We start from the raw sequence: 15,737 nt of genomic DNA on the forward strand, positions 1-15,737 counted from the left end.
TACTAAACATAAAATGAACTAAAAACAAGTAGCAGAAGCGGTTGTAACTCGGGTAACTCGTTTTGTTGGGTCGATTGGTTGATCTTTGCATATTTTGCATATATTTCATTTATTTTTCATTTAAATTTTAATCAGCCAACTCTATAAGCAAACTCTCGTCCTCTCTCTCTCTCTCTTTCGCTCTCGCTCTCTCTCTCTCTCGCTAACGCTGCAAAACTTCTGTAGTTTTCCTTTTACTTTTTTTTGGTAATTTTATTTGTTGTTTGTTTTTTTTCTTTTCTTCTTTATATATGATTTTAGGTTCATTATTTTAATTAAATTACATGAACTTCAAAATATTATTATTATAAATAGATAGGAGATGTGTAGTGTTATGTATTTATAATGTATAACCTATACGAACTCTCGCAAGCTCTGAAAAAAATTTAAATTATAAAAGTTTTCTCAAGCAAATATCTTCAAATCTCAAAATTGACTGCATTTTCTGCATTTCTTTCTGAAAGCTGTTGTTCCTGTTGTTGTCGGTTATTTGTTGCTTTGCTTTTTTTTTTTTTTTTTAATTATAAAATGTTGCTGCTGTTTGGTTGTGTGTGTTTAATGTGTGTGTGTGTGTTGTGTGTATTTGTGTTTTGTGTGTGTGTTTGTGTTTGTGTTGGCGTCTCCAGTGATCATCTATTCGGTGATCGTTCTTGTTGTCTCCTGAATGTACACCTGAGAGCCGGGCACGGTGGAGGTGGTGACGAATGTGCGGTGCTTGGCGCGGATCAGATTCAAGTTCGATTCGGCAACATCGGCGCGATCCTCGGCGGCCTCCAGCTCACGCTGGAAACGGCGCACACGGGTGGTGCTCTGCTGTGAGAAGCCCTCCTGTTCGGACAGCTGGCGTCTGTAGATGTTGATCTTGGCAGTGGTCTTGTCCAGCGCATCCTGCAGCAATATGATGTTCTTCTGATCCTCCTCGCACTGTACCATCACCTCCTTAACGGTGCGCTCCTTCTTGCGCAAGATCTTGATGGTCTCGGCATGACGGCGTTTCTCCTCCTCCAGCTCCAGCTCCAGATCGCGAATGCGTGCCTCCAGCTTGCTGATGATGCGCTTGCTACCGGCAACGGCGTTCAACTCCACTTCCTCCAGGCGAATGGACAAGTTCTGTGCATGGAAATGTGCATGGTATCAACATATTATCTACTTTTGCATTGATCTCGCAGTGAGTTGTCGCTTACCTTGACTTCGACTTCCAAAGACTTCTTGATGGTCTCCAGCTTGATGCTGCGTTCGTGCTCCTCCTGCACCTGCTCGATGACATGCTTCAGCTCGACCTGAACCTTCTGGTAGCGCTCGTCGCTGATGCGCAGCTCCTTGGATACCTCCTCGTAGTCGGAAGAGATAACGCTCAGTTCCTGCTCCAGCTTGGACTTCAGCGACACCAAGTTAACATTGACAGTGTTCAGCTCGTTGATGCGTGTGCTGGCCTCCTCGTACTGCAGCTCGACGGTGCGCTTGGCACGATTGGCGCTATCCAAATGGGAGCGGACCTCCTCCAGCTCACCATTGAGACCGGCCAGACGGCGCTGGGCAATGCCGTACTGATCGAGGGTGGCCTGCAGCTGGCGCTGCACATCCTCATAGTGGGCCTGCAGTTCGGTTAGCTGCAGCGACTGCTTCTTGATAACCTTCTGCAGATCGATGTTGGTCTTGTTGGCCACATCCAGCGACATCTCCAGCTCGGTGATCTGAATTTGCAGCTTCTTCTTGATGCGGGTCACCTCGGTCTTCAACCGGGTCTCCGCCTCAATGACGCGCGCATTCAGCTGTTCGATCTCAATGCTCGTCTGCTTGCTAAAGGAAATCACAGAATATATACCCAATTGGTCAGAAACAGTTCGAACAGAGTATTATATAGTTCATTTAGTGGCTCGGCTGGAAGTTGCCCTCAAATGTTGTCAGCTCACCTCGAAGTCGCTTTCATTCGCTTGCATTCTGCGCTATTTTCGGCCCAATGTCTGACCCACAAAAATCATTTTCTTAACACTCAGCATTCAGCTCGATTCTGTTGCTGCCGCTGTCGCTGCGGTTGCTGTTGGCTGTTGTCTGTTTGCTGATTTTTGTGGCATTGTCAAAAATCGCATTGTTCGGCGCATTTTTTTTTTTTTTTATTTATACGCTTGATAAAGACATCGAACTTGTCACAAATAGCGCATTTACATGCCAAGCATTGCACTACCTTAGCTACCCACGGGCCCAAATACAAACTGCGTCTGTGACAGATCGCATCATGCGTCTAATTTTAGGCGTAGGTGAATTCTCTACGCGGTTCTTCTCATATACTATGTATATTGTACATATATATTTAAAGCGGCTTGCTAATACTCTTACTCTTGCCAATGTTGTCGAGTGCTGCCAAAAATTTGTTTTTCAACTAATTGTAATCAACAGTTGATTCATTTGACAAGTTGAGTGCAAGTTCTCAGCTGGGGCTAAGTCAAAGTGCGGCACTTAACATCAAACCCTTACTCATAGATCTATTTTTATTAAAATATGTATATAACCTTTAACGGAGTACGCTCACAGTCTGATCTTGAGAAAGCTCTAAATGTGTTATTATACCTATTGTCTACAATCTAAAGTAAGCTAGAGATCTCACATCATTTATTCTAATTTAATCTTAGTCTTTGCAATCTAGAAATCTCACTCCAAAAATAAGTCTTGCTCGTAGTTGCGTATATAACTACGATCTTAAGAGCAAGATCTCCAGTTCTGACCTCTTACTCTATCTACATACAGAACATAATCTTTTCAAATAAATCTTCATATGAGGTCTCCCCTCAGTTAGTGCGTACTCAAGCTAGTATTTGGGTATATGAATACGTTCTGAAGTAAGTTATAAATATTTCCCATTATTGAATCGTTTTCAGGTCAGTCGATCATCTCTTATTTAATGTCTGAAGTAGATTCTCCTGTTGCTCTCATCTTATGTAAGCAATAGCTTTCATCTAGCTTGATCTTTAGCTTATGAATACGATATTAGGTAAGGTAGTATATTATATTGTTACTTCTATCTCAATATCAATCGAATATGGTTGCTTTTAATCTGTTACGGGGCTTTTACTCTAAATGTAACTCTAGTTCTTTTTGTCTACATATCTAAGATTTTAAGCAGTCTTTCCCTTTATTATCAAAACTCTTATTACATATATGTCTCTGAAATGTTCTTATAAATTAAATCCGCGAATTATCCAAAACTCTAGAATAACTTTCCAATACATTTAACCAAACCTATTTAAACTTTCAACCTTATAATAAGCGTAAACAATCTTAAATCTAAATCAAGTTATCGCATGCGTTACCGTACCATACGCATTATTAGTTTGCACATGTTGTTTGCCTTTCTGATTTTTTGTCATCTTCTTTTCTTTCAGTGTACTACGTAGCCCATTTCTTAGTTACTTAATCTATGTGCGCTCTTTGTTGTCGCGTTGCCAAGGTATTTTGCTTGTGTTTTGCTTTGCGAACGTAAGTATTTTTTCATTTAATTTTAATTTTTTGCCTCGTTTTCAATGTTTATTGTCTACGCAAAAATATGTGATGAATTTTTTCTTAATTCTCTTGCTTTTCGCTGTCATGCACATCAATTTTAGTGCGAGAAATATAAAATAAGATATTATTTGTTGAAGGACACGTCAAACAATAGGCAAAGCCCCCAAACCCAAAATACCTGCCCGAAAGATATTTTTATGTGCGGGTGCGAAATAAGATCCATTAGACATAAATTTACCTAATAGTGCTTGCATTGATTGCAATTTCAAAGGTGCAAAAATCGTGTCTAATGCATATTGCAAGTATATTTATATTCGAATTTAAAATGTTGGCTGGGTGAGATTTGAAAACAAATTGTAATTAAATATTCTGTCTAGTTTCTAAAAACTCAGCAGCAAGAGGGAAGCATCAATTTATGGAATTAGTCTTTCAATTATTTAATTATAAATATTAACATTAATTTATTATTATCATAATCTTCTAGAAATTCCCATTCCTGCCAAGATTTACTCAATCTATTGCTATATATAAATTTGAATTCAAGTCTAGGAAAACCCTCTACTTTAATTGCAAACAATTTGTAGAATACCCCGAAATTTCACAAAAATTATATTAAATAATAAACAATTATGATGGTCAGCTGCAACTGGCAAGCCAAATAGTCAGCGGAACGTTTGCAATTAGCCAAGACGAACATTAAGAAATTGCAGCAGAAATAATTTACACACGACCAAACAATGGATACACGGCCAGTGTTGGCCAACGTCAAATGAAGGAAACGAAAACCGAAAACATACGAATTATTATTCTTTTTTTTTCGAGCCAAAAACTCATGAATTATATGAGGGAAATGTGAAAGAAGCGTCTAGAAATGAAAATAAATTCGCAGACAAGACACAAAAAAAACACACACACAGGAGGAGAGGAAGAGTTGGAGGAAGAAATGAACACTTAAGATTGCGGGCTGAAGATTGCGGGTATAGCCAAAAAAAAAAAAAGAGAAGAAGATTGAGCTACACGTCAGAAAAAAAACATGTTCGCATTTATTCAGAATTGTCTGGGCTAGAACCTAATTGAAAACGCCAGAGATTCGTTATGCCAATATTATGGATGAATGATAAATGATGAGCTGCATGTGGAGGGGGATAGCGGGATGTGTTAGGTTTGGGGGGGAGCTGGGAAAATGATGGGACATGTTAGTGCTGCCAATAGATATAGGTATAGTCCTTGAGTTTGGGATGTGTGCGCATCACTTTGCGACAAATCCAACACTTATCCTCTATACCGCACCTGCTATCCGCGTAGTACTCAACGGTGCGCTGATTCAGCGTCGAGAGCTGACGTTTCACATTGTGCAGCGACGAGGAGACGCGTTGATCGAGCTTATCGACCAGACGGTCATCCATTAGCTCCATGTGGACAGCATGGGCCCGGAACTGACCGCCGCCGCTGCCCGCGACATAATCGAACGGCGACGTAGAACGCGCACGGGACGCGGCACGACTCGAACGTATCATGGTCTGGGCTATATAGTTCTCCTCATCCTGTTTGGCACTTTTGATGTTACGCTCCGATTCGGAGAGCAGCGCCTGGGCAATGGCACTGGCGGACTTGCCGCGTATCGAACGCTTAAAATCGTCAGACATTTGATCAAATTCACTATCTAGCTCTATTTTGCGTACACGCTGCAATATCTTTAACGTATCGTGCTTTATTAAATCCTCGAGCTCCTCTTGACGACGACGACGACGCTGGCGCGATCTCTCAACAACTGTGTCCGGTTCAATGTGCTTGCCCACACGCGTTGCGTCAACGAGCTTCTGCACACTGAACGGCGATCGTTTCTGTGCCCGAAAGCTAAGCAGAATCTCATCGGCCCGTGCGGCGCAGGTGCGCGACAGGCGTACGATCTCATCCGCATTATAATGCCTAACCGTATTCGAGGAGCGATATTGCTTTAGGCCCCGTTCGCTATTCCATGGCAGATGCGGCTGTTGCACCTTCAGGCCTTTCGCCTTTGCGTCCAAATAGTCCAACATGGGCTGATAGAAATTCATGGTATAGCCATAGTTGTCGTCATATGTTGTTGAATGACGGAAGCGCGATGGACGCTTTTGCAGGGCCAGCGACATTTTTGGGTGTGTGTTTAGTTAAGGGGCGTGGCAGTGGTATGAATGGAATGAAAAGGGGTAAGGGGAGTGCAAGTGCGAGTATGCTTAGTTATACGAATACTCTAATTAAAGCTAAATTTTGCTGGGCTGTTTTGTTGCCGCCTTGTCGCTTTGTCGCTTTGTCGCCTGCTGCTGTTGCTGCTGCAGTTTTTGTTGTCGCTTTCGCAGTCCTCAGTTTGGCAACAGTTGCTGCTGCTTCGCAAATAAATTTTCAAATTTGTCGAAATCTATAAAAAGATTGCAGTTTCTTGTTCAGCTGTTGGTGTTGCCACAGCGAAAAAAAAAATGCCATCAACATAATGACGACAATGTACCAACAACAACCTCATCATCATTATCATCATCATCATTGTCAACATCATCATCATCATCATGCTGAGCATTGTATCTGTTGGCAGTCAATGTTTGTGCTTTTTGGGCTATGATTGATTCATTTTGGCAGCGTCTTCATAGACTCTGACAAAAAATAAATGTCACACATTTTACGCAATAGACAAATTCTTTTGAATAGAAAAAAAGAAAGAAAACTTTTCTTGAAAACTTGAAAACCTCGTTTATCCGGAACTGTATTAACCCAAATGTTTGATTGATTAGCTCCATTTATTGTGGTTTACCTGAAGTATGCCTCAGCTTTATCCTAAGCTCTATTAACGATAAGTTTTCTCTTAATGGATAAGGGATAACTTAGGCATAACATCAGCTGTCTTTAACAAAGTTTGGGTAAACGTAGTTTAAGAAATAGCATAAGATAACTATTATAAAGTTTCAATATAAAAAGAATTATAAAGTTTACAACATTTTTGAATGTTTTAATGCGATTCGGATAATCCGGATAGTTCGGATAATTAAGGTGCAACACTAGGAGCTCTTATTTTTTTCTTATTCCAAAAGCAGTTTCCATTGATCTTTCAAAGCCCAAGCACTTGCCAAGTACAACAATTGGCTCAAAATTTTACATCTTCACTCACCTACCTATTTGGAACTCATCCAGTCTTAAGACTGGCTAACTTTTGGTCGGTATCAGTTCACTCAGTGTCCCAATTATGTAATCACAAAACTGCGCAATTTTCTGTATGAATATTTCAACGTAAAATTCTTAAAGTTGAGGGTATTGTCTTTGGACTACCTCATTATAAGTAGTATAAGTATGCGAACCAGCTACTTCTCTATGGATTTGAACCGCGCAGGACTTAAGGAGCTGCTGCTCTTTGGGAAATTCTAGTGTTCGTTGCTTTTGGCGCAACTATAAAAATCGTACTGATTGCTAAATGGGTCAATTTGATATCAATTGTTTGGCAATTGCGACGATTGCAAATCAATCGATTGATTTGTTCATTGGCGCGAATGCTTCCGTTTTGGCAGCGGAAACCACAAGGTTGCAATACTCTATACCCATTGAAAATGTGTGAAAAGGGTCTAATGTTTTTAAGCAGGCAGAAGGAAACACATCCGATCACACCACGTGAACGCGTCGATATGGGTAATTTCAAAGAAAGAGAAGTTCGAAACATATATTCTTTTTTACCATACTTAGTAATTGTTTATATATTCTTTGTCGGTATCTCTTCGACTTTGAGACATGACTCTGAGACATGGCTGACTGCGGGTACTCGTATAGTATGTGAAATAAAATTTCACATTTTGATACTTCCCCATTTCCCATACTCTGATATTTACACAAACTAGACTGTCATAAGCCCCTATAATTTCATTAAGATCGGACCTTTAGTACCAATGAAAATGAAATACGTACGTACGTGTGTGTGCGTTTGTATCTGTGTGTCTCTGTTTTTGTATATATTGAAGAAAGCTTGAACTTTGAAAAAGGTAGCTTCTCCGTACATAGTATCTCCTAGTCGGGCAAATTCGACTAGAACTCTTGTTGATTTTTGTGCCAGTGGTGCCGACATTTGATGCAACTTCCACAAGCAGGAGGGGTCTTAGTAGCTTGACACTTACCGAATAGCCTCAATTTCTTCGTCCTTCTCGGCCAGACGACGCTCGGCATCGTGGCGATATTGGTTGAAGTCAGCGGCCAGACGCTGTCCGCGCTGCTCCTCAGCCTTGCGACCCTGTGTGGTATATGAAAAGTGAGCTGTTGCTTGGCATCGGGCAAGTGATCTTTTTTTATAGAACTTACAGCCTCGGCTTCCTTGTAGGCAGCGGTCAGCTCATCACGCTCGTTCTCCAGACGACGCAGCTCCAGTTCCAGTTCATGCAGACGACGGTTCAGCTCGTTGATGGCGCTCTTGGCCTCATGCAGATCATCTGAACAGAAGGAATGGAGAAATTAGCTGAAGAGTTGGATTCAAAGATTCGATGAGGGGTTTACTTACCGCCCAGCTTCTTGTTCTCGCGGCCCAGCTGACCGTTGGCATCCTTGACCTTGTCCAGTTCGTGGATGGTGCGCTGGAGATCGGCGTGCTTGTTCTTCAGATCGCGCTGGCTGGTCTCGTAGAGCACAATGGTCTCATCCAGACGGCTCTTCAGTTCAATGTTGTGCTTCTCGAGGGTGTTGACAGACTTTTGCAGTTCGCGGCAGCTGTTGTTGGACTTCTCCAGATCGATGATAAGGACCTCCACTTCGCTGGCGAGGCGGGTCTTTGTCTTCTCCAGATTGTTGACCTTAACGATGAGGCTTTCGATGTGCTCCTCCAGTTCGGTGATGCGCACCTGGTACTTGCGACGAATCTCCTCAACCTCTTCGGCACGGGCTGCCACTTCGGCATTCCATTTGTTTTGCCATGAAGTGGCATCGGCATTGGCCTTGACCAACTGACGTTCCAAGTCAATGCGCGCCTCGGACTCTTCCTCGAGTTGAGAACGAGTTGAATCCAAATCGATCTCAACCTGATGCAGCGAAGATTCGAGCATTGAGCGACGACGGTCTTCGTCTTCCAGGCGGCGGCGTGCATCCTCCAACTGGGAGATGACTTGGCTCTTGGAAAACGAGACTGTGTCCAATTGAACTTTGAGATCTTGGACGTCCTTGATCAGCTCAATGTTTTCCTGCGAGAGGCGAGATTTGTGCGAAGTGATATCGATGACAGTGCGGTTCAGTTCCTCGATCTTCACATTCAGTTCGCTAATGGAGATCTCCAATTTCTGGATATGTTTCTCCGAAACGATTTTCTCCTTGTTGTAGGATTCGATTTGGGAGAGCAGCTCGTAGACTTCGGCCTGGAATTTGGCCTTGTCCTTTTCGGCTCTGTAAGCATTCGATCAAGCAAAATGGTTTTCTGTTTTTTTTTTTTTCGTTCGAGTTCAGTAAAAGCTCAGCTAATTGAAGCTTCAATACTTAGGCATGGCTTGTGAGATCGGCATTGGAGAGCGGCCAAGCTGTGATTTCTATAGAGCATGGCCAAGCTGCCAAAAGCTGAAAACTGCTAGAAGCAAGCTTAGATCGGAGATCGGTGTCGAGCAAGCCTTCAGAAAGCTCTGATGCTTGCAAGCTTTTGCCTATCGATCGAAAAATGCTTACTGTGCCCGCTTTCCGGAAAGTTCCAAATAAAAGCACAGGCTGGAGCCCTAAAAGCTTTATTTTGGCAAACAATATACAGAAAGCTCTACGATCGATAGGCAAAAGCTAAAAGGTTTAAGGTTAAGTGCATGTGCCTGGAAGCAAGCTATTTTAATTTCATAATAGAATTCAATTAATCTAATTCTAAGGAAATTCCAAACATTTTGTCACCTCTGCGCTTGTCAGAGAAATAATTAACAAATAATATTGAATATTGTGGCATCTACAAGTTGCAAAGGCGAAAAACGTATCGAATTTCCATAAAATTTCAATTGGACGAAAAGAGACAACAACAACAACAATCATCACATTTTGAATATGATTCAATCAAAGACATATTTGGATCGGGCGTTGGTGCAAATGAGAGAGAAATAACAACAACAGCAACAATAATAAGAAGAGCAATGCGACTCTCTCTTCTACTTAACGCTCAAGAATGTAGATGAAAATTAAAAAAAAAATTTTCTAAAAATAAATGCCAAAATATGCGCTACTCTTCTCAGTTGTTTTTGTTGTTGTTGCTGCTGTTGTTGTTGTTGTTGTGGAATAACATATGGTTGCGTGCGTGCGGAAAACGTTGAAAAATTTTCTGTTTTTATTTGTGTGTAGCAAAAGCAAAAGCTTGCCTGAAGCTTCGCGCGGCGCGAGCGAGAAAACTGTTTTGTCTATGGCAAAAGTGCGCACACTCGGGCGCACCTCGCCCATAGGCAAGAATTTTGTGTACCTGAACGCAGCAGAACGATCTAATAACAAAAAAAAAATGATAAAAGTAAGCAAATAGAATGCAGACTAACTGGATTTTAATCAGGAAGTTAAACAGGCGCAGTCAATATTACGCATACGCCGCGTGTTCGCTGTGTTCGCTGTGATCTCTCGCACAGCCTTGAATTTGGCTGTGTGCGAGCGAGTGTGATTTTGAAATACGAAATTCCTTTGCAATTTATTTTTGGATATTTGATTTGGAAATATGAGTAGCAAAGAGCAGAGTGTCTATGCGATGGTTTTTCTTCGTCATTTGCTTATGCCACATTTGTCTGAATTTTTGTGGCTGCAGACGAAATTTGTGTCAATAGAACTTGCAAGCAATGCAAGTTGAATATTTTCCCGTTGCGGCTTTTCGGATTTTCAGCTTTTCAGCTTTTCTGCTTGTCATGGCAATTTTGATGAATTGTTTATGAACTAAATTTCACTTTTGGTGTCAGCGGGCCAAGCAAGGTTACCCACTATTGTTGTTGTTCTTCTTGCTGCTGTTGTTGTTGTTGTTATTATTTTTGCATTACTAATTTACTGATCTGCGGCAGACATTGAAAAGTCCGCGCCAGCTGACGCCACTTCATCAACAGCATCAAACAATAAACAATAACATGAACATTGCATGTTTATGTTTGTCCAACATTTCGGGGTCAAAAAGGAAATACATATATCGAAATTGGGGCCAGCAGGCCGAGGTTGATGAAACATGGCAGTTGCTTGTGAGTGGGTGATTTTTTTTTTTTATTTGAGCTCCTACCTAGCCTTGTTTTTCGTTAGGATTTCGACTTGTTCCTGGAAATCCGTAATAATTTCGTTGTGCTTTTTCTTCAAAAGCGTGGCGGTCTCCTCAGATTCAAATTGAACATCCTCAAGCAGCTTGCGCATCTTTAAGAGCTCAGCATCACGCTTGCGGTTGGCTTCAAACTGACAAAATAGACACCAATATAGTAAAAGTTGATTGATTAATTAGATCTGATTACTCACTTGATGTTCAGCACCACCCTCAGCCTCCTCGAGACGCTCGGACATCTGTATGACCTGAACGCTGAGGTCGGCTTTCTCGCGCTCGATCTGCAAATAAATTTAAACAGATTTGGGCTTAATATTTTTTGTCATATGTGTAATTGGCTTAGACACACATATGCATATCATACATTTATCTCTGTAGTTTTTCATAATTCTGCATATCTATTTTTAAGGCCAGTTTTTAGCCATCCCACACGCAATGCACAGACCATGATGCATTGCGGCAAATTCAAACAGCCCATAAAATATATAAATCAAATTAATCAGTCAAAAATAATTATGCGCATGTAACACCCAAAATAACAATGGCATAGTGCCAACAGATCTCTATAGGTATATATATATATACCTATACCTATCGCCTCCATATCGCACTGCAGCTCTGCATATAACACACACACACACACACACACACATGTACATATAAATATATATGTATTGCATTTCCAAAAAGGCATTAAAGAATTTTTATTATACGCATTTCATTCGAACTGCAAACATAGCATATTTTTGTTTTCCTCCAAAAGTTCTACGCTGCTGACCTAATTTAAGATCTGCAAATTTGCGAATAGTTTTTTTTTTCTGGTAATTAAAAAGAATGTGATATAAACTATATATATATATATTTCTAGTGAAACGCATTTGGGAGCTGTCAGCTGCAATTTTGTGGAACTGCATTGGATTGGGGCACATGCGAGTCTTGTTAAGCTGTCAAAATTAAATATGTAGCCATTGCCTTGCTTGAATTGTGTGTGCAACTTGGGCAGCTTGCAGCATTGCAAATTATACATGAGTTCCAGGTGCTTAAAAAGTGCCTAAGGCTGTGAGAAACAGCTATAGACATCGATTTTTCAGCAGCTTTGGCAATCTGTGTGAGTGTATGTGGGTGTGTGTATGTGTATGTGTAATCAGCTCTAATATCATGTCTATAGCGCAAAGCTGCTGCAAAGGCCACGTAAGTACAAAACGTAAATCCATTTGCGCCATATGTATCTTGTAGATACTTTTGCCTAGCTATGTGTGTATGGCAGACAGTCTGCTGTGAAAACTTTTAATGTGCAAGAAAATTATTTAATTTTCCCACACATTTAAAAAGCACGCATACACACGGCTACCAATATGTATAAGACAGTCTACATAGAAAATTGTTCAGCTGTGCCAGCGAATTTTCTTTTAGTCTTTTGCTTGGCTCTCTTTGCTAATGATGATGAGCAGGTCGATGATGATGATGATCATGTTTTTTGGCTACTTTATTTTCTATTCTATTTGTTATTGTTGTTGTTGTTGTTGTTGCTGCTGCTGCGGTTGTTCATATTTTTGTTGTTTGCTTGCCTCAAGTTAATCATTGCCTGTGTATTGAATGTCGTGCGCTAATTTTAGCCATTTTGTTCCATATTGTGAGTGTGTGTGTTTGTGTGAGACAGTGTGTGTGTGTGTGTGTGTGTGCGTGTGAGTTTGCTGATCCATAAAGCAAAAGTAATTAAAATTATTTCCACAAAATATATATATAAATATAGACAAACGCCTTGCTTTCGAACAAATCCACGCGCCGTGGGCCCAGGCCAGGCCAGGCCGGGCCGGGCCGCATTTTCTAAATTTGTAATGCCAAACAGGAACAGACTGGGGACCCAATAAAACAACAACAACAACCACAGCAACAACAACAATGAATGAAGTGCACGGCATTTTGCAAATGCAAATATGCAAAAAATAAAAACAATTGCATTTTGCATTGTGTTTTGCTTTGATTTGCCTGACTTTTTGTTCGGAAAAGCAAAAGCAAATTGAAAATGTAAATACAAAAATCATTTATCATTTGTTATTGTGTTTGGCTAATGGCTCCGCCTTAGAGCCAAACAGCTATTGAAGTTCAATGCACATCATTATCATTTTGTTCGACGCACAACTCTCGAAGGGTAATTTATTCTTAGCCTCTCTCGCTCTGTCTCTCTTTAAGTGCACAGATTTTTTCAGCTATTGTTTTGCCGCTAGTTTTACGCGGCTTTTCTATTTTGTACTGACTTTTCTCTAATTTGTTTTTCTTTGCTTTTTTTTTTTTTATTTGCTGCCTTTGCTTTTCCACATATTTTGCTGTTTTTAGGGTGACATTTGCAAAAGCGACAAAAGTGAAAATCGTTTGCATCCCGCTTTCGCTTGCCGAGGAATTTCCTCTGGCCGCCCTTAAGCAGGTGAGAAAACCTTACAGCGTTTAGGTTTTCTCGAAGAACGTAAATGTTATCTGCCTGGAATTTGGGTCTTAGACATTTCTACTACTTTCCATTTTAATATTTATTTAATATAATTGTTATGAATAGTTGATAACTTACCCTTTGACGCAGCTCACGTTCAACTTCAAGATCATCTTGGAGCAAACGGATCTTATCCTGCAAGAAAATATATCATATTTGTATTCATGTTGAAATTGAGGTTTTCATTTTAATTTTCGCACAAGTTTTCGAGTTTCTGTTTTACTTTTTGCACAAAATTCAAATATACGTATATGTATTTTTATTTATCGCATTTTTTCAATGTGTATCTCGGAGGTGCTTGTTACATAATTTTCACCGACGCATATGTATATATAGGTACGCACGTATATATGTATCTAGATATTTTTGCTCGAAATGAAATTTATATTTCCACACACAAACGCGGCGGGTGCACACACACATACATATATATACATACATACTTGTGCGTATATACATATACATATCTACATTTTTACGAGGTTTAGATACATTTGCAGTCAGTTAGGCACAGATACATTCGATTTAAACAACTTTAAGATACTTTTGCAATCGAACGGCAATTTTTCACTATTTTTTTTTTTTTTTGTAGAGTTTTCTGTTTCAGTTTTTCTCGAGCATATCCAGTTGCACTCTGATCCCCTGCTCCGGCGATCCTTTGATCCTTACCTCCAAGCGGGAGAGCGAGCTCAAGTCAGTAATGTATTCGATGTTCACATCGGCTCCACCGGGTCCAGTGGATGTGGCCCGGTAGGAGTATTTCGAGGAGCGTACAGCTTGCGATGACGACATTTTGTTCTATGTCAGATTATGCAGATTGATTTCTACCGATTTCTTAAAAATTCTCGCTCGTTACGCGTTTGGTTCGCGTCAATAGAAATTGATTTTATTTTTTATTTTTTTTTTTAGAATTTTTCCCTTCAATCAAATCTCTACAGCACCGCACGCAGTTTGGGTGTAGTTGTCACCGAGTCACCGAATAATTCGTAATAAACGTCGGAGTAAGGCTGGTGATCTACTGAACAAGAGATCCCGTTGTCGTTCGAATAAAGAGTATTTCGTTTATTTGGTTGCGGGTCGCTAGTGAATTCGTCTATTTGAACGAAATCCGAAGAACTCGGCATTCGGCTCGCAACTTTTTTTTTTCCTCTTCTTTCTATTCTATACGTTTGAGTGTGCTTTCAAATTATCCGCTTATTTTCGGCAGTTTTTCCTCCTGAGCATTTTCCGAGCCGTTTTCGTTTTAATGAGTGAGTTTTTCCCTTTAGGGGGCGCTTTCGTGCCTTTGCTACGTGCGTGTTAATTGCTCAGTTGTGTGGAAAATTCTTTGATTTTGATTTTCTTTTTGGCTTTTTGCCGCCTAGTGTGAACGCATTTTCACGCCAGTTTGCGGAGCACCCAAAATAAACTCCAAGTTGTTGTTGCTCTTCTATTTCGCTTACCTGTAATTAGCCGATGTCATTTACATACACACATGAGCAGGTGTGCGTGTGTGCGCCTTGTGGCTTTTATTTTGTGTATCTGCCTTTCGGTTTGTGTATACACATTGAAATAGCTTCCTAGCTGAAAGAAATATCGAACAAATTCCTTCTTTTTTTTCAATTTATTTTCTTATTTTTCTTTCATTCATTTCTTACAATCATAACATTTGTATATTGTATAACGATCCGGGTTCACATCCCATGTATCATGGATATAGCATTGTCATAGCTGAGGTCCATAGTAGACAGTTTTGGTTGAACAGCTAAGAGCGCTCTAGTTGGGAGTTTTCAACTAGTAGATACCCTGTTCCTGTGCAGGTTCTTCCCTCAGCCACAAACTATGCAAAATTCTGTTTTGTTTATGCTTCAGTGCTTATAGTCCGATCCTTATGGAAAATATATTTAAAATTGCCACACCTTAGCTCAACTCGTTGCGCTTATCTAGGATATAGTTTCTATATGTAATCAAAGATGCCTATTAAATATACTTGTACAAATTTATATACCCTTCCTTCCTATTTTCTATTGTTACAGAATATAAAAACTTAATCCTACGGTTTTTATACCTCGAGCCCATGAAAAGAAGGTAAAAAGGTATACATAGTTGTTATAGGCAAATGTATGTAACAGGGAAAAGGAAGATCTCTGACCCTATAAAGTAACAATGTCATTGATCAGCATCAATAGTCGATTCGATCCTGCACAGTTGGAGTCAATAACTTATCGTTATACAAAATCATTTTTTATAGTAACGCATGTCAGGTAAACCCATAAAATATTTAGTTAAATGTCTTAAATATTCTCTCATTTTTTTAATCAATATTTGAATTTTAAAATAGAATTTATTGTAAAGTCTGCAAAAAACATTTTGGCAACAAAACAAAATTTTTTGCTCATAAATTATATTATAAAAAACATATGTTTAAAAAAGAACCTACCCTGAAAAAAAAAAACTACTCGCGATCAAGTTGAGTGATGAATCCTTGGCAATGCTTAACAA

The 15,737-nt window shown here is 40.0% G+C and overlaps 2 protein-coding genes across 4 annotated transcripts in view; one reads left to right on the top strand and one right to left on the bottom strand.

Moving 5' to 3' along the window:
- Positions 1-506: 506 nt before the first annotated feature.
- Positions 507-14,301, bottom strand: Prm (Paramyosin). Of its 3 annotated transcripts, XM_002046738.4 has the most exons (9): positions 13,926-14,301; positions 13,335-13,391; positions 10,966-11,052; positions 10,739-10,905; positions 8,045-8,916; positions 7,849-7,976; positions 7,668-7,780; positions 1,224-1,839; positions 507-1,149 (listed from the first exon to the last, which is right to left on the bottom strand). In XM_002046738.4, the coding sequence occupies exons 1-9, from the start codon at positions 14,046-14,048 to the stop codon at positions 673-675; spliced, it is 2,640 nt and encodes an 879-aa protein (XP_002046774.1). In that variant the 5' UTR covers positions 14,049-14,301; the 3' UTR covers positions 507-672. The 3 variants fall into 3 exon arrangements, with proteins under 3 accessions (XP_002046774.1, XP_015030868.1, XP_032290335.1); XM_015175382.3 differs by lacking the exons at positions 7,668-7,780; positions 7,849-7,976; positions 8,045-8,916; ... (2 more) ...; positions 13,335-13,391; positions 13,926-14,301 and adding an exon at positions 4,828-5,935; XM_032434444.2 differs by lacking the exons at positions 507-1,149; positions 1,224-1,839; positions 7,668-7,780; ... (4 more) ...; positions 13,335-13,391; positions 13,926-14,301 and adding exons at positions 4,558-5,935; positions 6,677-6,777; positions 6,864-6,973.
- The window catches only part of Fhos (Formin homology 2 domain containing), a 74,355-nt gene continuing 62,011 nt past the window's right edge, over positions 3,394-15,737 (top strand). Inside the window, exon 1 of the mRNA XM_070208429.1 lies at positions 3,394-3,513. The gene's annotated coding sequence lies outside the window, so the exon portion shown is untranslated. The remainder of the gene's footprint in view (positions 3,514-15,737) is intronic.

The sequence above is a fragment of the Drosophila virilis genome, chromosome 3, assembly GCF_030788295.1.
Source record: "Drosophila virilis strain 15010-1051.87 chromosome 3, Dvir_AGI_RSII-ME, whole genome shotgun sequence".
NCBI classification, from domain to species: domain Eukaryota; kingdom Metazoa; phylum Arthropoda; class Insecta; order Diptera; family Drosophilidae; genus Drosophila; species Drosophila virilis.

Coding starts and splice junctions, on each gene's coding strand:
- Prm (XM_002046738.4), bottom strand. CDS start 14,048: ATGTCGTCATCGCAAGCTGTACGCTCCTCGAAATACTCCTACCGGGCC. Junction 1,840..7,667: donor GAAGAAATTGAGGCTATTCG/GTAAGTGTCAAG, acceptor GATTTCCTTTAG/CAAGCAGACGAGCATTGAGA. Junction 1,150..1,223: donor CTTTGGAAGTCGAAGTCAAG/GTAAGCGACAAC, acceptor TTCCATGCACAG/AACTTGTCCATTCGCCTGGA.